This window comes from Lethenteron reissneri, chromosome 57 (genome assembly GCF_015708825.2).
Source record: "Lethenteron reissneri isolate LAM-NWPU_2019-01 chromosome 57, ASM1570882v1, whole genome shotgun sequence".
Classification (NCBI taxonomy): domain Eukaryota; kingdom Metazoa; phylum Chordata; class Hyperoartia; order Petromyzontiformes; family Petromyzontidae; genus Lethenteron; species Lethenteron reissneri.
The window spans coordinates 2,203,602-2,225,780 of NC_083835.1; the positions used below are offsets into that span (position 1 = coordinate 2,203,602).

General features: G+C 51.2%; 2 protein-coding genes across 4 annotated transcripts in view; both read left to right on the forward strand.

Moving 5' to 3' along the window:
• Window positions 1-920: 920 nt before the first annotated feature.
• LOC133357164 (carnitine O-palmitoyltransferase 2, mitochondrial-like) lies at window positions 921-16,327 on the forward strand. Its single transcript, XM_061574978.1, has 10 exons — window positions 921-1,222; window positions 7,530-7,610; window positions 8,279-8,385; window positions 8,732-8,993; window positions 9,482-9,689; window positions 10,342-10,548; window positions 11,005-11,226; window positions 12,163-12,369; window positions 13,109-13,403; window positions 13,948-16,327. Exons 1-10 carry the CDS (start codon window positions 1,053-1,055, stop codon window positions 14,280-14,282), a joined length of 2,094 nt encoding a protein of 697 aa, XP_061430962.1. The 5' UTR covers window positions 921-1,052; the 3' UTR covers window positions 14,283-16,327.
• Window positions 16,328-19,756: 3,429 nt separating this feature from the next.
• The window catches only part of LOC133357334 (transcription factor Dp-1-like), a 42,733-nt gene continuing 40,310 nt past the window's right edge, over window positions 19,757-22,179 (forward strand). Inside the window, exon 1 of one of the 3 annotated variants that reach the window (XM_061575229.1) lies at window positions 19,757-19,897. The gene's annotated coding sequence lies outside the window, so the exon portion shown is untranslated. The other 2 variants (XM_061575234.1, XM_061575231.1) reach the window with 2 other exon arrangements.

Below are 22,179 nucleotides of genomic sequence, written 5' to 3' on the forward strand. Positions count from 1 at the left end.
GTAGAAACTGTGACGGAATTTTCACAATAAATGGCATAAACAACATGTACTACCAGGTCGAAAATGTTCATGCCCAGGACCCGATTGGTGCAGTCAAGTTGCTTGCAGTTATGGATGAAATTAAATTTACCAAAGCCTTTGAAGCAATCGGCCTTTATGTTGCCGTGTTCTCTCACTCTTGTTTCTTCGAGAGTGAACGAATACTGAGCGGCAGCGCGGTACAATTGTGACGCTATACGGTACATTATACTGGTAGGAATGAAGTGAACCAGCCTACAATAGATTATATCGTCCGTCCGTGTAGCAACATCGCCCCCTACTGCAAACACTTGGCAGGACCCTACAAAAACCTTGACACTCAGTGAGGCTTTCCTGGCTAAACAAGTGTAATAATAAATTATGTTTATATTCTTTGGTTATTCGTTCCTACCAGCCCACCCCGCAGGGACCTGTTAAATGGGGTTTACACCACAGAATCATGATCTTGATTTGGACTGGAGGAATCTGATGAGTCAGGTTCTGGGGGCTCCATCGCTACGATTCATGTCTTGGGGCCCGGGGGGGGGGGGTCGTGGCAATTCAGGTTCCGGGGGCTCCATCGTTGCTATTCATGTCTCGGGGTCCGGGGGGGAGGGGGTCGTGGCAATTCAGGTTCCGGGGGCTCCATCGTTGCTATTCATGTCTCGGGGTCCGGGGGGGAGGGGGTCGTGGCAATTCAGGTTCCGGGGGTTCCATCGTTGCTATTTATGTCTCGGGGCCCGGGGGGGGGGGGGTCATAGCAATTCAGGTTCCAGGGGCTCCATCGTTTCTATTCATGTCTCGGGGCCCGGAGGGGGGGGGGGTATAGCATTTCAGGTTCCGGGGGTTCTATCGCCACCATTCATGTCTCGGGGCCCGGATCGCAATTCAGGTTCCGGGGCTACCATCGCTACGATTCATGTCTCGGGGCAGCAGTCGCCTGGCTTCCAGCTGAGGTAGCGAGCGGGAGGTTGTCACCACCTCGGGTTCTCTCTCCTCTCTCTCTCCTCTCGCCTCCCTCTCTGCCCGCCGTCATGGCGAGCGCGCTGGTCAGGGTCCCCCACGCCTCGCTGGGCCGGTGGTGCCGTGCGGGAGGCGCGGCACTGCCCGCGCGGAGACGGAGCGGAGCCGCCTCGGATCCCGGCTACGAGTTCCTGCATCGCAGCGTAGTGCCCACCCTGCACTTCCAGCCCAGCCTGCCCCGGTGAGGGCACTGTACACTACACTGTACACTACACTATACACTACACACTACACTATACACTACACTATACACTACACACTACACTATACACACTACACTATACACTACACTATACACTACACTATACACTACACTATACACTACACTATACACTACATTATACACTACACTATACACTACACTATTTACTACACTATACACTACACTATTTACTACACTATACACTACACTATACACTACACTATACACTACACTATACACTACACTATACACTACACTATACACTACACTATACACTACACTATACTGTACACCCTGCACTTCCAGCCCAGCCTGCCCCGGTGAGGGCACTGTACATTATATTATATACTACATTATACACTACATTATACTACACTATACACTACACTATACACACTACACTACTCATTATACACCCTGCACTTCCAGCCCAGCCTGCCCCGGTGAGGGCACCCAGACACTACATTATATACTACACTATACACTACACTATACACTACATTATACACTACACTATACACTACACTATACACTACACTATACACTACACTATACACTACACTATACACTACACTATACACTACACTATACACGACACTACACACTACACTATACACTACATTATACACTACATTATACACTACACTATACACTACACTATACACTACACTATACTACACTATACACTACACTATACACTACATTATACACTACACTATACACTACACTATACACTACACTATACACTACACTATACTACACTATACACTACACTATACACTACACTATACATTACACTATACACTACACTATACACTACATTATACACTACACTATACACTACATTATACACTACACTATACACTACACTACACACTACACTATACACTACATTATACACTACACTATACACTACACTATACACTACACTATACACTACACTATACTACACTATACACTACACTATACACTACACTATACTACACTATACACTACACTATACACTACACTATACACTACACTATACACTACACTGTACACTACACTATACACTACACTATACACTACACTGTACACTATACACACTACACTACTCACTATACTGTACACCCTGCACTTCCAGCCCAGCCTGCCCCGGTGAGGGCACGCAGACACTACATTATACACTACACTATACACTACACTATACACTACACTATACACTACACTATACACTACACTATACACTACACTATACACACCACACTACTCACTATACACCCTGCACTTCCAGCCCAGCCTGCCCCGGTGAGGGCACTGTACACTACACTATACTACACTATACACTACACTATACACTACACCGTACACTACACTATGCACTACATTATACACTACATTATACACTACACTATACACTACACTATACACTACATTATACACTACACTATACACTACACTATACACTACACTATGCACTACATTATACTACACTATACACTACACTATACACACTACACTATACACACTACACTATACACTACATTATACTACACTATACACTACACTATACACTACACTATACACACTACACTGTACACACTACACAACTCACTATACACTACACTATACACACCACACTACTCATTATACACCCTGCACTTCCAGCCCAGCCTGCCCCGGTGAGGGCACGCCGTGCACACTATACACTATACTATACACACTACACTATACACTACATTATACTACACTATACACTACACTATACACTACACTACTCACTATACACCATGCACACAGACACTATACTACACTACTCACCATACTATATATACTACACTACTCACTATACTATACACACTACACTATACTATACACACTACGCTACTCACTATACTATACATACTACACTATACACGATACACTACTCATTATACTATACATACTACACTACTCACTACACTACATACTACACTACTCACTATACACCATGCACACAGACACTATACACTACACTATACACACTACACTACTCACTAGACTATACATACTACACTACACTATACATACTACACAACTCACTATACACCATGCACACATACACGATATATATACAGCATAATGCAATGCACTGTTTACCAAACATCTCGTGATGGCTGGGATATGTTAACTACTTCGCCTGGTATGCAGGAGGTCAAGGGTTCGACCCCGACCCTGACGCCTGCTGCTGTATATTTGGAGTTTGCATGTCTCTCTCTCATCATCATCATCACGGTGGCTAGGAGATGTTAACTACCTCGCCTGGTGTGCAGGAGGTCATGGGATCGACCACGACCCTGACGCCTGCTGCTGTATATTTGGAGTTTGGATTTTTCTCCGGGTCCTCCGGGTTTTCCCTCCACATTTAGAATCAACATCACGCGTTTCGAGTCTTTCGATGCTATACATTTGCACGTGATAAGCCACTTGAGTGAGTTGTCGTTTTTAGTCAGGTCGCTTCTGAAAAAGAGCCATATTGCTCAAGCAGGCCTTACCTGCTAAAATATAAAATACAGTAGTTTAGTTTACTATATGGCACTACTACTACTGGTCATACACACACATAAATTATAAATATAAGAAAACAACAGCGTCACATGATAATTAGAAAATATTGTACAAAAACTGCACCACACTCAATACACCACACACACACACCATACAAAACACGATACACCATGCATCCTGCATCCACAGTCCCGGGTGAGAGAACTCCATGGATACAGACAGATGCTTGCTAGATGGATGATCTATGCCACTCCGTGACCCATCCTCGGGCACCGCCCGATTATCACCGTTGACTACGTACGGTGCAAAAGAAGTTCAACATACATACTTGCAAAGAAAATCGTGAACCTGTATCGCGAAAATCACATCGGCATCTCGTCATGTTCCTGTCACGTGAGACTCACCGCGACAAGCTTTTAACACGAGTTCGGTTTTACCCGACCCAATGATGCACACCCTACACATCACTCAAAGCACCCTGCTGTTGCAGCTGCTGCACCCCTACCCGCGACACCCTGCCCACTACCCCGGGCACTATGCACCCAGCCTGCGCACTCTCTCTAGCAGCCGGTAGGCAACCTCCGACACTATCCACACATGCCCATGGGGCACAACCCAAGTGGACCCTCGACCCCTGAACCCTGGACCCCTGCACCCCACACCTATCGTCTCTCCGGGCACTGCCCCTCTCTGTAGCATGTCTCTGTTAAGACAACATGTTGAGTGTTTGAGCATTCGGAATTATGGTGCTGTAGTCCAATTGAGTAAGGATTTGTGTCTCCAAGCTTTGGGCAAGTCTGTGATCCATTTGCTGATTTTTTATAAATCCCTGATAACATAACAAATACTAAACTTCGATTTAAAGCTTTCGTGACTGCAGGGATTCGTCTTCTTGGTTCTTTCGGTAAAGTCACGTAGAAGGGAAATAATAAAATAATAACAATAAAACATAATAAAATAATTCTCACGACGTTTCGGCCACAACGCAAGCAGCCGTCCTCAGGTGAAGAACAGGTCTGTCGGAAAGACAGCGTCCAGTCCATTCAGACCTGTTCTTCACCTGAGGACGGCTGTTTGCGTTGTGGCCGAAACGTTGTGAGAATTATTTTATTATGTTTTATTGTTATTATTTCCCTTCTACGTGACTTTACCGAAAGAACCAAGAAGATGAATACTAAACTGTAGTATACAATGGATCATCATCAGGAGAGGTATAGTGCTTCCCCCGCCCCCCCCCCCCCCCCCCGTTACAGACATAGTCACACGGACAGCCAATGCTAAAATGATGTGGACCTTAGTTGGAAATCGTACAACACTACGCATGCGGTGTGGATTCTGGCAGGGTTATGATGCATTGGGTCAGAGGTGAGGAACGCACAGAATCATGGTCCGTATCTGGGCCGTGACTTTGTTTAACATATTAATGTTTGGCAATCCAGCTCGCTCGTCCAAATGACAATTCATCCTGAGTTCTCACCTGATTAAACGAAAATAAATGCGAAATGTAAATTGATTATCGCCTTCACCAATGGTTGGAAAAGGTCTTGAGACTCTGAGGCTTTCCCACGTAAAATAATTGTCACGGTCACAGTAAGTCATCATCGGAACTTGCAGTGGTTTGTTTTCAAATAGCGAGTGCGTGTGGTCATGGGATCTTTTTGTGAATTAACAGTGGATTTTGACATAGCAGGGACAGTGTTGGGTCACGTCACCCACTCTGTGAACCATGTTAACCGATTTACAGCGTGAAACGCTGGGCGTCATTCCAGTCAGCCGCATGGCGCACATCCACGTGGATAACTTTGCCCCCCCCCCCCCCGCTTGCCTTGGCTGAGTGACGGACTGATAACCTTCATGTCCCCTCAAGCGCCAAATTCACTCTCCCTGACCGCTGCAAGGCGAGACGCGCTGGACGGGCGCGATGGCGCACGCAGATTTGTGAAATTCCCAAACTCGCCGGCCTCTGCGTATATTTTGCGTGTCTATGCGATTTGAGTTAAGAGGGTTTGCTGGCATCTCGGAGCACTCTCTGCATATACTAAGCCTGGGGGGGTTGGAAAGGAAGGGTGCATGGGTGTGCAGGGCTGGGATCCAGGTGAAAGTGCAACTTCGAGGGAGGCGGCTTGGTAGGGGCAGCGTTGCCAGGTCTGGAGAATGCACTACAGTTTGAAACGTGTCGGTCACTGGGTTCAACGAGAGCCATCTCGCAACAAAACTGACACTTTTTTTTACAAGGAGTCATGTTTGCATTGACCACAATACCTGCAGTCGGAATGCAAACAAAAAACATAACTCTGATAATGTATGTACTGTCCTTGAAATTGATTGGTCCACGCCCGAGACAGCTTTCTTTAGAGCCTAGTCTCTTATTCTCTCATGGTGTTGGACCAGATGACGCCAAAAGGCGCACAACTCAAAGGCAATGCACCATCGGGGTGAGCATTTACACCATTGGCACCTCATTTGCCAGTAGCAAAATATGATAATTGGTTACTGTAAAAAAAAGGTGTCAGTTTTGTTGCCAGATAAAAGGGTAAAAAAACAATTATCATATTTTGCTACTAGCAAATGAGGTTCCAATGTAGAGCCATTTCATCTTATCCGAGTAGGTTTGAAACGTTGATGGGACATTTTTAGCATGCGTTTAACTCGTGGGAATAACAGAGCTTGTTCTGATTTCGCTGCTGGATGAATGTCCTCCAGCGCCGTATTGGCCATGGGGGTTGGGAGGTGAGTTGATCATACTTCGCTTAGCTGGTCAGCGCCAATAAGTGAAGGGCGGCGTGGGGGGGGGGTCCAGGTCTGGTGTCGATATTATTAGTCGCCACTCACGTTAGCTGTGGCCGGAAATCAAACTCGGGTCACCACATTCAGTGCGCAGTCTCCTTAGCGGTGTCCAGAGGTTGCCCGTCTTTGTGGGGTGTCTTGCTTCCCCGCCATAGGAATGTAGAATTTCCACCACTAGCATGGAGCACCTTGCCCTGGGCAGTGCTCTGTCGTCGGGAGAGGGGTGGAGGCAGAAGCATGGGTTGGGGTGGTGGGGGTTGGGGCCATATGCAGGTGAAAGGGCACGCCGGCTTTAGCGTGGAACGTGTTGCCAGACCTGCAGAGCAAATAGAAACAAAGACAGTACTGTACCTCCATTTAGCACGGTTGGCTACGTACGGCGCGAAAGAAGTTTAACATAAATACAGTAGCTCGGTTTGAATATTTTTTTTCATCGAATCATCTCCCCCCCCCCGCAACCCCATTATGGAATTATTTTCCCAGCCATCGGTGCTCTGCACTCCATGCCTACTTGCTCAAGTCCCAGGATCGAGGACACCTTCCTCTCGCCTTCTGCCTATAACTGTGCCTCTCTCGCTCTCCATAAAATAAATATCCCCACTGTTTCTGCACAGAATCCTGAGATCCACATTGTATTGCATTTTCTTGTTTTATTTTGCCAAATTTGAACCCTGGCGATGGCACACAGCGACCTGCTCTTACGAGCGACGTCACGGGATTTTTCATGTCCACTGCACGTAGGTCGTGTTGCTGTTACGACTCCCGCGGCATTAACCAGGGCGGCCACTGGATTCGAACCACAAACATCTGCAGCAAGCGGCGAACGTGCCAGCGCTGGGTCGCCTGTCACCGCCTTGTCAATTGTGAAACGACTTGAAGTGTTCCGTTTGTTTTTTAATTTCATGTCCTGAAACGTGGTCGTTAATGAACGTAGCTGACGCATTGCACGTTTACACCGTGCCGCTGTGGTCAGGTTACCCATCCCAAAGCTGGAGGACACCGTCAGGAGGTACCTGGCTGCACAGCGCCCCCTGCTGAACGATGAGGAGTACAGGTGAGACCGACGGCCCAGCAATGCGTGCACGTGTAGAGGAGTAGTGGGAGGAAGTGAGGGCATCGGCAGAAAAGAACGGGATTACATGATAGGGTGACGTCATATTACCAAGAGGACAGGGGTCGTTGTGGGGAGCCGAGGGAACAGGAGTCTCGAGGAGACGGGAGACGCGCCGAACGGACGACACGCCGCTCGGCACCGAGACCCTAGGCCGAGGAAAGAGTAGGATTAGTGGGGAGCTTAGGTGAGGATAGGCCGAGGAGTTAAGCAGGTACCGGGACGGTCCACGGGAAGGACCTAGTTTAGAAGTGTCTACCCCGCGTGTGATCCGGAGATGCTGTACGGGAGTGTAGTGCTTAATAAACTGGCAATAGCCCTTACAGAGAATCTCGTCTCCGTGTGAGTTTACACCTCAACACACGTCACAGCCCTTTCTTTTTTCAATCCGCTGCCGGATGAGGGCCTCCCCCCACGCCGGACGCGTCGTGGGAGTTGCTCTTTGACCATATTTGGCCGCGCTGGTCAGTGCGGAATGGTGGAGGCGAATGAACGATGCTGAAAGTGGTAAGGGATTGCAAGGCAATTCGTAATGGAAGGTACCACGAGTCTCGTGGATAGTCCTTGAGGCTCGAGATGTGTGGGTGTCGCACGCGCGTGCTCGGGCGCAGTCAGACAGAGCGCATCGCCCGCAAGTTTGAAGCCGGAGATGGCCAGGAGCTACACAAGGAGCTGCTGGCGCTGGACAAGCAGAACAAGAAGAGCAGCTACATCTCGGGTGAGACGAGCGACGCACGCTCAGCGGGGCCCAGCACCCGGCGCTCGGGCAGACACCAAATCGCTGGCGGTGGGCGGCGATTTGTTTGTCTGCCTAGCGCCGGTTGCCGATCGACCGCTCGTCAAGCACACGGATTCTCGCTCTCTGGTCCTGTTCACAGCTCTGTTCACAGCGTGATGGTGACAGCCTTGGGTCCAACGCCGTCGCGGTGCCTCGATCACTCGTGGCTACGTGGCACCAGATTAATTAGTGGCTACGTGGTGCTGACTCATGGCTACGTGGCGCTGCACTGACGTTGCTTTGCAGCGCTGACTCCTGGTCACGTGGTGCGTTGCGACTGCTGCAGGCCCTTGGTTTGACATGTACCTGGCGGCGCGCGAGCCCGTGCTGCTCAACTACAACCCGTTTGTGGGGCTGACGGCCGACAGCCGGCCGGGCTACGGCGGGCAGCTGACGCGCGCCACCAACCTGACCGTGTCGGGGCTGCGCTTCATGCGCACCCTGCGGGCCGGCGTCCTCGAGCCGGAGGTCTTCCACCTGAACCCGGCGCGCAGCGACACCGACTCCTTCCGCCGCTGGGTGCGCTGGCTGCCTTCCTCCCTGTCCTGGTAGGTCGCCGATTGTTGTGGCCCGCTGACCCGCGCCGCCTGCTGGGCGTCTGCGAAAAACGAGCCTAGTAACTCATCGCGTTCCTCAAGTCTGAAAGGAGATTCTGCTTAATATTAGAATGATTTTCATGAACTCCCGATCCCTGTGTCATCATCAATCATTGTCCACAGTCGGTCCGCTGGTGGCTCAGCTGCAGAGCGACAAGCTCATAATCGGACAAATTCTGGCTGGGGTTGATTCGGCCCATCATCCATCCCAGACCAATAAAATCAGCAACACTTTATGGGGAAGATCAACATTGGTTGTCCTATGGATAGGCTCGCTGCAATCTTCGAAACGCGAAATTCTGACCACTGGCGCAGGGCTGTAACCATAGCCCCGTGTGTATTTGCGCGTCCCTTATAGACGTTACGCCCATTTCTACCCCACCCCCCCCCCCCCACGTCTACCTTCCCCCTTCCCGCTCGCGCCTGTAATGGCGGCGCAGGTACGGCGCGTACGCGGTCAACGCCTACCCGCTTGACATGTCGCAGTACGGCCGCCTCTTCAACTCCACGCGGCTGCCCCGCGCCGACCGGGACGAGCTCTTCACGGAGCCCACCGCACGCCACCTGCTGGTCATGCGGCGCCAGCAGCTGTTCGCGTGCGACGTCCTGGATCGCGACGGATCCATCCTCCCCGCGGCTCGGATACAGGTGGGTTGGCGGTGCAGGGACGCCAACACCGTACCGCAGAAGTAGCTAGCTCCCAACTGGTAAACAAGTGGCTCCCCCTGTACTTGAGGTTGGTTGGTGGGTGGTGCTGAACCCCGTGGAGCAGAGGGATTTGGCTCCCAACCAGCAAGACATTGCGTGAGCCGTGTGGGTGGGTGTGTGAGCTCAGTGTGTCTGACTGTTTGAGGTCTGTGTGTGAGCGTGTGAGGTCTGTGCATGACTGTTTGAGCTCTGCGTGTACTGCGTGAGCTCTTTGTGTGAGCGCGAGCTGTGCGAGAGTGTGTGCTGTGTGAGTGCGAGTGCTGTGTGAGTGTGTGCGGAGCGGTAGCGTAGTAGCGGTTAGCGCGCTGCGCTATGAACCCAATAACTGGGGTTCGATTCCCACGCACAGCCAACATCAGTCAAGATTATCTGAACCGGTCCTGGGTCTTCCCTCAAATGAGTTTGTAGCGGTGTGTAAAGATCGCCACTCGTATTTACGGGGGATCTTTGGCTTTGCTTTATGTGCGAGTGTGCGAGTGGGCCCATATGCTACGAGTGAGAAAGGCCCTGGCCCACGAGCGTCACACACCCCCCCCCCCCTTCACCCAATTCACGAGGGCCGTCTCTTATGCCACTCTCTCTCATGCCATAGGAGCGCTTGCGCCGCGTGATGGCGGAGGCTGACGCGGCGGGAGAGCCGTCGCACCCGCTCGCCTACCTGACCGGGGAGAACCGCGACACCTGGGCCGGCTTGCGCCAGCACCTGCTGGAGCTGGGCAACCAGGAGGCGCTGGCGCTGGTCGACTCGGCCATCTTCTGCCTGTGCCTGGACGAGGACGGTGCCGAGGGCGCCTCGCAGGTTACGACGATGAGCCGGCAGCGCCGCTGGCATTCCGCGTTTAATGACGGATCGTTTTTTGTTTTGAACTTCGCGTCGTTCATGCAAGCGAAAATGTCACGCCGTAGAGTTTCTAACGCAGGCACCGGGAACCACAGATAAAAGTGGGGACCGCAGCCAAAACTGCTGCCAACAAATGCCAAAGCACTGGAATTTAACATTGAATGTTCGTTTTACATTGATATATATTTGTTTGCAATATTTTGTGATACAGTTGTTTTGTGTGTTTTGTTTTTGTACCGATTGCTACTCACTTCACTGCTGAAACTTCCGTTCTGCTTTTCTCATTTCAGTGAGCCAGGTCCGCCACTCTTGCAAATCACACCCCTGGTCTCGCCTGGTGCAACAAAATACATTTTCACTCCCCGTCCACATGCCACCCTTCCCCTGTCCGCTTGTCCGTGCGACGGTGAGCAGCAGCAGCAGCAGGGTGAGGAGCGATTGACTGCGCTCGGCGGACGCGACGCGCCGGCTCCCGTGCGTCTGTCGCACCTCATGCTGCACGGCGTGGGCGGCGACCGCTGGTTCGACAAATCCCTGAGCCTCATCGTGGCGGCCGACGGGGAGGCGGCCGTGCACTTCGAGCACTCGTGGGGCGACGGCGTGGCGGTGCTGCGCTTCATCAACGAGATTTACAAGGCACGGCGTAGTGACGACAACGGGCCAGCAACGGCGACTGCGATATCCTACTCACAGCCCCTCAGTCGTCTTCCTCCGACGACCCTAATTCCTGACCCGGCTCCGACTTCTTGCTTTCTACGTGCACCTAACCACGTCTCTCCCCCAGCCCGACACTTTGCTCCTCCATCGGCTTAACTATCCGGCCACCAGACCGCTGCCCCTACCACCCTTCACCTACCCTCATCCATGCCCATTTCACTGCTTCACGCACGTGCCCCATAACCTACTGCATCTCATCCACGCCGCAGCCATCAGACACCCTCACTCACCATCACATTCCACCCTATTCTGCCTTAACTACCCCAGCAACATCGGCTCCATTCCCAGCCACCTGTCCATCCATTCTGTCACCTTCCTCACTGAACGCTGTTGGCTTGCATTTTAAAGTGCACTATATAAATCCGAAATAGAATAGAATAACAAAGGCCGCCGAGTAGAAGTACTGGCCAACGTAAGAGGTCGGCCAGGACATCTCCTGGACATTTGTGACAAAGAGCTTCATAGCTCATCGGCTTTGTCCAGGATTAATAAAGATTCTTCATTGTGAAGTGGCCGTACAACGTCGCATAGAAATGACCGCCAACGCTGATTGGCATCGTAGGTCGGGTTGAAGCGATAAGAATCCCCGAAGCCGTCGGCCCCACAGTGCCGTCAAGTCAGGACTCGCCTACCATCAAGGCTGCATGCCCTTCGTATTGAAAAGATACAAATGCCTAAGCCGAGGGCTCTCTGACACACAGCGCTGACTGCGAACGACCGGAAAACCTGGAGAGTGTTGACAGCCGTGGCGTTAGTGGCATCCATAATTTCAGTGTAGGGATCGATGCAGACGGTGACTCCAATATCCGTGACGAGCGACGTCAATTTCGTGACGTCTCTCTCTCTCTGATGCAGGACTCGCTGAAGAGGCCGGCCGTGTCTCCCGATGACGCGCCGCCCTCCTCCGACGTGGAACAGTCGTCCGTGCGACGCCTCGATTTCCGTCTGGACGACGCGATGAAGGCGGCCGTGGACGCCGCTCGCCGGCAGTTCCACCGGACGGTGTCCGGCCTCGTCATTCACGCCATGGAGTTCGACAAGTACGGGAAGAACTTCCTCAAGGTGCGGCCCGGCGGTTAGCGTGGCGGTGGCGCCGCGGTGTAGGCGGTTGTGCCCGCCTGTCCACCGCGGGGCAATTTACCGAGGGTTTCCCAAAAACGCAGGTTCTTGTATAGCCTTAACAGACTGTTGGTGGCAAGTGCTGTTAGCGAGCAGCACCTATGAAGCCCGTCATGACGCACGAGGGGGTGGTTGGCCAGCACCACGCCCGGCCGCCTCTGTCTCTCCCAGTGACGATGTTTTCACACTGCACAAGGTACTCATTTGAGGCCGAGTCGACCTCGGGACCGGTTCAGATAATTGTCACTGGTGTTGGCTACGAGCGGGAAACGAACTCCGGCCACCGGGTTTGTAGTGCAGCGCGCTAACCTCTGCGCTACTGCTCCCCACGTGCACACACACACAAAGACAAAGATCCCCCGTATAGCTTTAACAGGCTATTGGGGTAAGTGCTGTTAGCGAGCAGCACCTATGAAGGCCAACACGGAACACGAGGGGGTGGGTGACCAGCACCACGCCCGGCCGCCTTTGTCTCTCCCAGTGACGATGTTTTCACACCGCACTAGGTACTCATTTGAGGCTGAGTCAACCTAAGGGAGGACCAGGACCGGTTCAGACAATCGTCACCAGTGTTGGCTGTGAGCGATGAATCGAAACCTGGGCGGCCGCGGTTCGTAGCTCGGCGCGCCAATCGCTATACCAGCCTCCCCCACCCCACCCCCACCTTGTCGTCTCCCCACAGAAGCAGAACGTGTCCCCGGATGCCGTGATGCAGCTCGCCTTCCAGATGGCGTTCTTCCGCGAGCACGGCCACGAGGTGGCCACCTACGAGTCGTGCAGCACCGCCGCTTTCCGCCACGGGCGCACCGAGACCGTGCGGCCGGCGACGAGCGCCACGCGGCGCTGCACGCGCGCCTTCGTCCTGGGCCGCGACGAGGCTGGGGCAGGCGCGTCGCCGCCCGGCGTGGCCGAGCTGCGGGCCATGTTGGAGGAGTGCTCGCGCTACCACGGGAAGCTCACGCGCGAAGCCGCCATGGGTAACGCGCGCGCCACTGACGGGAAGGTTTTGAAGGGGGTGGGGGGGCTGTGGAGATCTTTTGGGGGGGAGCGGTCGGGCAGTGGGCAGCGCACTGCGCTACGAATCTGGCGGTTTGTGTTCGTTTATACCATCTGGTTCATGCCAACACGTGCATGGTTGTTACAAAGCATTAGCAATTACTGCAGCATCAGTGCACAATCGCTAAAGATACTAAACAGTCTTGGTGGCTTTGGGCAGTTATGGCGTCAGAATATCTGTCCCCTTGTCCCGATCAAATTAGTGAAAAACTTAAATTCTGGTCTCCTGCTTAACTCATAATGTGGGCAAAGGGTGAGGCTACCTGAGTCGTGGGCAGGGATCCGCGAACAGCAGGTGGTACCAACGTCACAACGTGCGAGGCTTGAGGCTGTGTGAAGGTGGGCAGGGCTGGTGAAGTGACGTTGGGGACCGCCAGATCACCACCCCTCCCAGTTGTAGCTTTACCAACCAAGTCTCTCCCTCTCTCTCCACGTCCGTCTCGCCTGTCTCGCCGAACCGTCCAGGCCAGGGCTTCGACCGCCACCTGTTTGCGCTGCGCAAGCTGGCGTCGGAGCGCGGCGGCTCGCTGCCGGAGCTGTACCGCGACGAGGCGTACGCCCGCATCAACCACAACGTGCTGTCCACCAGCACGCTCGCCAGCGACGCCGTGCGGCTCGGGGGCTTCGCGCCCGTGGTGCCCGACGGCTTCGGCCTGGGCTACGGCATCCACGCGCACGCCATGGGCTGCAACGCGAGCGGCTACGCGGGGGGCGGCCGCGACGTCGCCCACTTCCTCAAGACCCTGCGCGTGAGCCTGGAGCAGATCGGCGCCGTGCTGGAGGGCCGGCCGATCGCGTGAGGGTCGCCACCCCCCCACCCCCCTCCCCCTGTGTGGGCGCGTTTTCTGAAGACGTATGGCTCGGCAGGGTGGCGGTGGGAAGCTGCCAGGATGAGTTGTCGGAACTAGACGAGTCGCTACTGCGCAGGTTTTCGCGGTTGTGCTGTATGTGGCCCCCTTCCGTCCCCCCTCCCCTCCTCCCGCCACCAATGTGATTTCGGGTTGTACCACGCGGTCTTCGTTGGGCACAATGTCCGACGTTTCGCGACACGTGCTGAGAACTTCTTCAGCAACTGATTTTAGAAGCTTCCTTGCACGTGGAACGGAACAACGGTCAGTGCGCCGAGCAACACGCTGTGACAATGTGAAAGCGTGTCGTCAAAATGGCAGGATACAAATATAAAGGAGACGGTAAACACGGGACGAAAACAAAATGAATTATCGAGTCGTGACTGCGAATCGTGACGGGCAATTGAACGGCTGAGGTCAGGGGAGGGGAATGGGGAGTTCACCGTTGCGTGACTGGGGCCTCGGTCATTCCCTGAGGCACAGCCGTGGGAGAATATCTCCCACTCATCCCACGCACGCCTCCCCACTCACGCTCACTCCCGTCCGTCCCTCGTTTCCCAGCCACGCAAACCTCGTCTCCCGCAATTTGTCCCACTCCCTGCCATCCATCCCTTGCCCTCGCGCTGAAAGAATACAATTTTATTTTTCGATCATATAAATTCCACCACTTAATATTACGGATGGCTGGAGGATTGGAGGATAGAGACTGTGATTGGGTGATGGGGGAGCAGAGAGAATAAACGACCTCTATCTCTCATCTCCCACACATCTCTTTTTCCTTGCACTCCTCACACTGGCCATCATCTCCCATCCAACCCATTACTACCTCCCCACTAACTCCGTCCGCACTGGGCCCTAGCTGCCAATTTCAATGTCATTAATTGTCGATTTTATGAATAGTTTTTTTGACTAAATTAGTTTTTTTTTTTAATCCGCACAACTAACTAGTGTTGTTAATTCAGAGTTTACTGTATTGCAAGTGCATTATTTTAGATGGAAAATGAATAGCTTTGTATGTCCATATGACATCCAACATCTCGGTAATCGAAAATGAGCAATGGGGGGGGGGGGTGTGTAGAGAGTTCTCTAAAGCGGCCGTCAAAAACGGCAAAATGTGACTTCCGTTTGTTCTTGAAACACGTGGCGCCTCCAAAGAAACGCAAACGTGACGATGTCGCGGCTGCACTGACCACCGCGCCCTCAGAGTTGGCGTAAAGGCGCAGAACTTGGGTCCTGTGTCTGTGTAGGCACGTAAGCTGCACTGCCAAAATAGAATTGTGTGTGGCTTTGTAGACATGCTGTGAATGTACCTTCAACGCTCGCTCGTTCAAACGCACACTCGTCTCTACGACAAAGCCCCTCTCCGTAGCGTCATCACGTACCCCACAAAGGGGGGTACGTGATGGTCCTCGTGCTGTTGTTCCGTTTATAAATTTCCAGTGGTCACGAACTGCGTGACAAGTTTGTGTTGATGAACATGTTATCGCACAGCATAGAAGTACAATGCAACTTTGGATTTTGCTGCAATGTCCTGTGTTGGCAAAATGGTCCCGAAACAACCAAATTGGTTTCGATTTAAAGCTTTCGTGACTGCAGGGATTCATCTTCTTGGTTCTTTTGGTAAAGTCACGTAGAAGGGAAGTAATAAAATAATAAAAATAAAACATAATAAAATAATTCTCACGACGTTTCGGCTACAACGCAAGCAGCCGTCTTCAGGTGAAGAATGAGACACTGCCAAGCTCGTGAGAATTGTTTTATTATGTTTTATTTTTATTATTTTATTACTTCCCTTCTACGTGACTTTACCGAAAGAACCAAGAAGATGAACCAAATTGGTGCTTGACAGTCACCCATGACCACACTATCCTGGCTAGGCAAATGTATAAGAAACTACAGTATACTCAACAGACAAGTCATCCTCTTTGGGTCTTTCGGTAAAGTCACGGAGATAGAAAAATTATGAAATAAAAATCATTGTGATTTTTATTTCATTATTTTTCTATCTACGTGACTTTACCGAAAGAACCAAAAGAGTATGAATTCCTGCAGTCACGAAAGCTTTTACGTTAAGATTTAGACGAGTCATCTTTTGGCCAATTGATCACATTATGCTGTAAGTGGTTGTACATTTCAGTGTGTAAATAATCTCAGTTGTCATTCATTCAATGCTCACGGTTAAGTTGGTCTCAAGATTCATGCGCAGGTCTTTACGGACCGGATGCTTCACGGCAGAGGTCCGATTCTGTGAATGCAGCTCTTTATCCACCAGTTTATTCGTGTTGGGGTAGTTTGTAGGTATAGTACAACGTCACGTATCCGACACGCTGGAGGACTAAGGTATAGTCGCATGTGTGAAGAGGTCGGATAACTGAACAGATCTAAAAATGACGATCACATACACAAATAGGTCACTGGACAAAGAGCTACAAACTGCAGGGGAAGAAGGGTAATCATTGCTGCAAGTGCTGTTCACCAGGAATTAGGATGAAGAAGAGGTCCAGGTGTGGGATGTACTGATTGGATTTTTTAGTGCAAAAGATTATCCTATTAATATTTCTTAGACAGGTACAGCCCCGAATATGCTGCTGGATGAGGGCTGTCCCCCACCGCGCTCGGCTGGCAGGCCACGGGTATTAGTTGACCGTAACGTCACCACTGGTTACTGTGGGTTTGTGAAGGTTGGGGAGCATAGTCCAGGAAGGCAATCCACTGCTGGGGCATCTGGATTTCAGTGAATAGGTTTGTGAAGGAAGACGCAGATGTAGGGATCTCCGCTAAAGTGATGGCGATCCTTTTGGAAATTATAAGCTACCCGGAGCCTTTGTTGATGTTTCTTAGGGGAAGATTGCGTAAATATAAATGTCATTAAACCCGTCACCACCCGACACGGCCAATTAGTAAGGTTTGTCACGTAGATAAAACATGCCAATTTATTACTAGTTCAGCACACACCAGCGTTACTAGTTTAGCATAATTTCGATTTAAAGCTTTCGTGACTGCAGGGATTCATCTTGGTTCTTTCGGTAAAGTCACGTAGAAGGGAAATAATAAAATAATAAAAATACAACTATAAAATTAAATTCTCACGACGTTTCGGCCACAACGCTGAGGACGGCTGCTTGCGTTGTAGCCGAAACGTGAGAATTTTATTTTATTATGTTTTATTATTTTATTATTTCCCTTCTACGTGACTTTACCGAAAGAACCAAGAAGATAGTTTAGCATACGCACCGGTGTGCTGAACTCGTAACGAATTTGCATGTTTTGTTTCCGTGACAAACCTTACTAATTGGCTGTTTCGGGTGGTGGCAAATTTATCGACACATTTATATATTTACGCGATCTAACCCCAAAACACCTATTATTATGGATGATATTGGTCGTGAAAGCCTCCGACTACGCGTTATGCTCACCTTGAGCCTTTTGTCTGATGTTTCTATGCAACCCACCCTGTCCCCCCCCCCATACTCCGGACGGCGAAGGGCGCGTTCCCTTTCTCTTCAGCTCGTCATTGGACACGTGTACGTAAGGCTGTACGTATTCTGGTGATGCGTCCAATAAAGCCAATCGTGTGCAACACATCGGAAGTTTTGTCTCTTGATCAACAGCTACTAATAGTTGACCCCGTAGGATTTCGCGGCCAATATAATTCGTAATACAGTTTTTGGGGGGGTTAGATCGCGTAATTTACACGGAATTTACGCGATCTAACCCCCCCCCAAAAGGCCTGTATTATAGATACGAATAGGTTACTCCATAGTTCAATTAAAAACTGATCATCAATATTTTTGTTTAATATTTCCCGTATTTTTTTTATTCGTATTCGGCACCACGGTGTAAAGTGCAGTCGCCAACTCTTGTTCAGCCTCTGGGCGTATGTGGTATGAAGGGTCAATGCCTCATACGTCGCCTCTTATACAAAAAAACCTGTTAAGGCCACACTATGGACGAGCGTGTTAAGTTTTTTGTTCTTCTTGTGCACCACTGCCAACAGCAGGAGCGGTGGTGCAGTGGTTGGCGCACTTGCACGGTGAACCTGGCCACGTGGGCGGTATTCGAACCGGTCTTGCCCCCCACCTCAACCAACCACAAACCCGCACTGACAAGTGTGGTGAAATATGGTCAAGGGGCCGTCCATAAATGACGTCACGCACCTAGGGGGGGGGGGGGGCAGACATTTGTGACGATGTGTGATGAGGGGGGGGGGGTGAGAAATGTGACGTCACATCAAAATGCGCAACTTTAAATAAATATAGACAACACGTTTTACTTAACTAAATATACTTTATAATACATGTTTTCTCCTACAACATCAGAGTGTAATGCCACATTAAATACGCACTGCAATGACAATAGTTTAAAGCCATTTAAAGCATGTTTTATTTGGGGGGGGGGGGGCAGAGCTTTGTGACGTCACATTTGAGGGGGGTCTGACTTTTTGTGACGAATGGAGGGGGGGTCAAAAATCGTCCAAAATCGCGTGACGTCATTTATGGACGGCCCCATAGGGGTGGGAACAATGCCAGTCTGTTGGTCATTACAATAAGGAGCTGTGCTGTTGGACATCTCATTGTTCATTCGTACAAGTATCGGAACAGCTGCAGTGAAGATTGAATGGACACTCAACAAATGAGAGGGAGACCAGAGTTATTCACTACGACAAGATATATTGGCCAAATAGAACGTTATTTTACGACCATTTAAAGTCACGTGCTAATCACACTGAAGTTTCGGATTATAAGACGCACTTTCCCCCCCCCCCCCCCCCATTGTTTTTTATAAACAAAACTTTTTGCGCGTGCGTCTTAGAATTCGGTAAGCGTGTGTTTAAAATAGTTTTTATAATTATGGAAACCGGGCAACGCGCTTGGAGTGCGTCTTATAATCCGGACAAGACGGTCGATATTCAAATCTGTCACGTGCTCACCAAACAGCCGAAGTTTGCACGCTAATTAATTATTCATGAGCTTGGTCACGTGCTCCGGGTTTTGGCGCCAAACGGTTACATCCGCCAACGCGATGATGCGCGGCAGCCGGCCCATCGCGCCCCGCCCCCCGCGCGCGCTTCAGCCAATGGGAGCGCGCCTAATTAATTATTCATGAGCGCGCGCCAACCGCTTTAGCCAATGGGAGCGCGCCTAATGAATTATTCATGAGCGCGAGGACGCAACTTCTCAGACATCTTCCAACCGACCAATGGGGATGTCACGTAATTAATTATTCATGAGCGCGCGGGGGGGGAGGTGGCGTCACGCCCACCCCCCTCGGATACGAACCCGCCAACCAATGGCGTGTGAGGAGGGGTGGTGGCAACAACTCGTTAATTATTCATAACGAACGCGAGGATCCGAACGACCAATGGGAGCGCGCGCTTGACGGGTCATCGATTATTCATGAGCTCTGGAAGGGGGCGGGGCGATGGCGCTGTCCAATGGGAGAGGAGCATCGGGCAGCGCGCGGGAGACGACGACGCTCGCGCTGCCGCCACCAGGCAACGGGTTCACTTCGCGAGGAGAGAGAGACAAAGACGCGTGTGGGTGGTAGTAGTTGCTGCTGCTGCTGAGGTATTGGTGGTGGTGGTGTTGTTGGTGGTGGTGGGGGGCGTGAAGTTGTTGCAAGCAGCGTGTGAGAGAGTTGACTCTGAGGTGGTGGTGAGTGTGTACGCGTGGTTTCGTGTTGAATCGATGTTGTTGTTGGTGTGTGGTGTTTTGCTATAACATGTCGTCCGCGATGATTCGTGTGTGTTGTGAAGAAGAGGGGGGGTTGTCTACACGATGGTCTGGGTAGGCATTGAGTTGTTACGCAGTCCAGAGTTATTGTGGCGGGAGAGACGGGGGCTTATTGTAGCACTTTGTTCAACCAGGAGATGCTTTGTAGTAGTAGTAGTAGGCCTTCGTTGAGACTCTTGTGGGGGTTGGAGAGGAGACGTTTCGCAGCCCCCCCCCCTTCCCCAGTATTCATTCTCGCCCATTAAAAAACTCACCACCCCCCCCTGTGTCCATTATTATGTTAGTAACAAACAAAAACGTGGCGTTAGTTCGGTCAAAGAACCCGCACGGAACTGCGTGGAGGCGGACAAGGAGCCGGGGCGATTGTTATCCAGCAGTGGATCGACCATGGCCGAGGATAACGACGATAACGACGACTTTGTGTCAACCCACTGCGGGATGTGTAGGCCTCGCAACGTCGTGTGTGTAGTGCTGATTTCGTGGCGTGTTTCACCATACTTCACCACACTTCACCATTCTTAACCACGCCGTTGGGGGGTGGACAGTGTTTCACCATACTTCACCACGCCGTTGGGGGGGGGGGTGGACAGTGTTTCACCATACTTCACCATACTTCACCATACTTCACCACGCCGTAGGGAGGTGGACAGTGTTTCACCACACTTCACCACGCCTTGGGGGGGGGGGGGTGGACAGTGTTTCACCATACTTCACCACACTTCACCACGCCGTGGGGGGAGGGGGTGGACAGTGTTTCACCATACTTCACCATACTTAACCATACTTCACCACGCCGTAGGGAGGTGGACAGTGTTTCACCATACTTCACCACACTTCACCACGCCGTTGGGGGGGGGGGGGTGGACAGTGTTTCACCATACTTCACCACGCCTGTTACAGTAACCTGTGTTGTTACATTTAAATCGCTAGAATATCTGTACCGTAATCGCAAAACGTAACGTCCTCTCCGATGCGTTGTCGTGTGGCAAGCACGTGGAGTAAGTAGAGGGGGACCCCCCATTGTGAGTACGGCAGGAGGTGGTGTGATGCTGTGGGTCACGGCTTCTTTATAGGGGGGTGAGGGGTTGTCCTTTACCACAACACCGCCACTAACCACTACTAACCACTAATTAACATCGTTACTGCGGCGTCGCTACATTCGTATGGGGGGTGGGGGAGCTCTTTTGTCAAAGAGTGCAACGCTGCTTGCTGCTGGATTTGAGGGGCCTGGCCCTACCGCGTTTCAAGCAAGTTGTGGAGCTTGGGTTTGGTGGAGGATTAAGTTGACCCTAATTCACCGCGTCTGGCACTTGCGGTTGTGGTAAATGTGGAGGGGGGCTCTCAGGAAGCAACATAGACCAAAGATCCCCCCTTTAAGGCAGTTATTTTGACCATACTTCATCACGTTTCATCTTCTTGGTTCTTTCGGTAGTCACGTAGAATGGAAACAAGCGTTGTGGCCGAAACGTGAGAATTATTTTATTGTGTTTTATTTTGTTGTTTCCATTCTACGTGACTTTACCGAAAGAAACAAGAAGATGAATCCCTGCAGTCACGAAAGCTTTAAATCGAAATTCACCACGTTTGTCGCTTGTTGGTCAATTTTTGAGGGGGGCTCCCAGAAGGCAGCATAGACCAACCATGACTGTTGCCCCTGGCCACCTGCCCCCTACAATTATGTTCCCTATACGTCGTCTGTACAGCCCCCCCCCCCCACCCCGTATCATGGAATCCAATCACTGCCTGATGAAGGTCGTGGTGGTTTATTTGACCATACTTCTCCCAACGCGGGCCAGCGTTGGTTTGGTGACATAGAGGAGTACAATACAACGATCGATGTCACTGTAGCAGCCTGACAGCCACCCGTGGTATGTGCACGCCCGTCCAATAATTGTCCAGGCTCAGAAATCCTGCCCAGCTTCCGTGATGTCACGCCAAAGTGGACGCAATCCTGGTGATTTGGTCATCATAGTCTTACGGTCCCAGGCCACCACAATATTAATTCAATCATCGCGTTAACAAGGTACTTGTAAATGCCCGTAAATATCCTCGCAAAGTGTTAAAGTCGTAATCTCAAACTTGCCACGTGACTGGCTCAGCGGTCACGGAACTGGTTG

Coding starts and splice junctions, on each gene's coding strand:
- LOC133357164 (XM_061574978.1), top strand. CDS start 1,053: ATGGCGAGCGCGCTGGTCAGGGTCCCCCACGCCTCGCTGGGCCGGTGG. Junction 7,611..8,278: donor CTGAACGATGAGGAGTACAG/GTGAGACCGACG, acceptor GCTCGGGCGCAG/TCAGACAGAGCGCATCGCCC. Junction 8,994..9,481: donor CTGCCTTCCTCCCTGTCCTG/GTAGGTCGCCGA, acceptor ATGGCGGCGCAG/GTACGGCGCGTACGCGGTCA.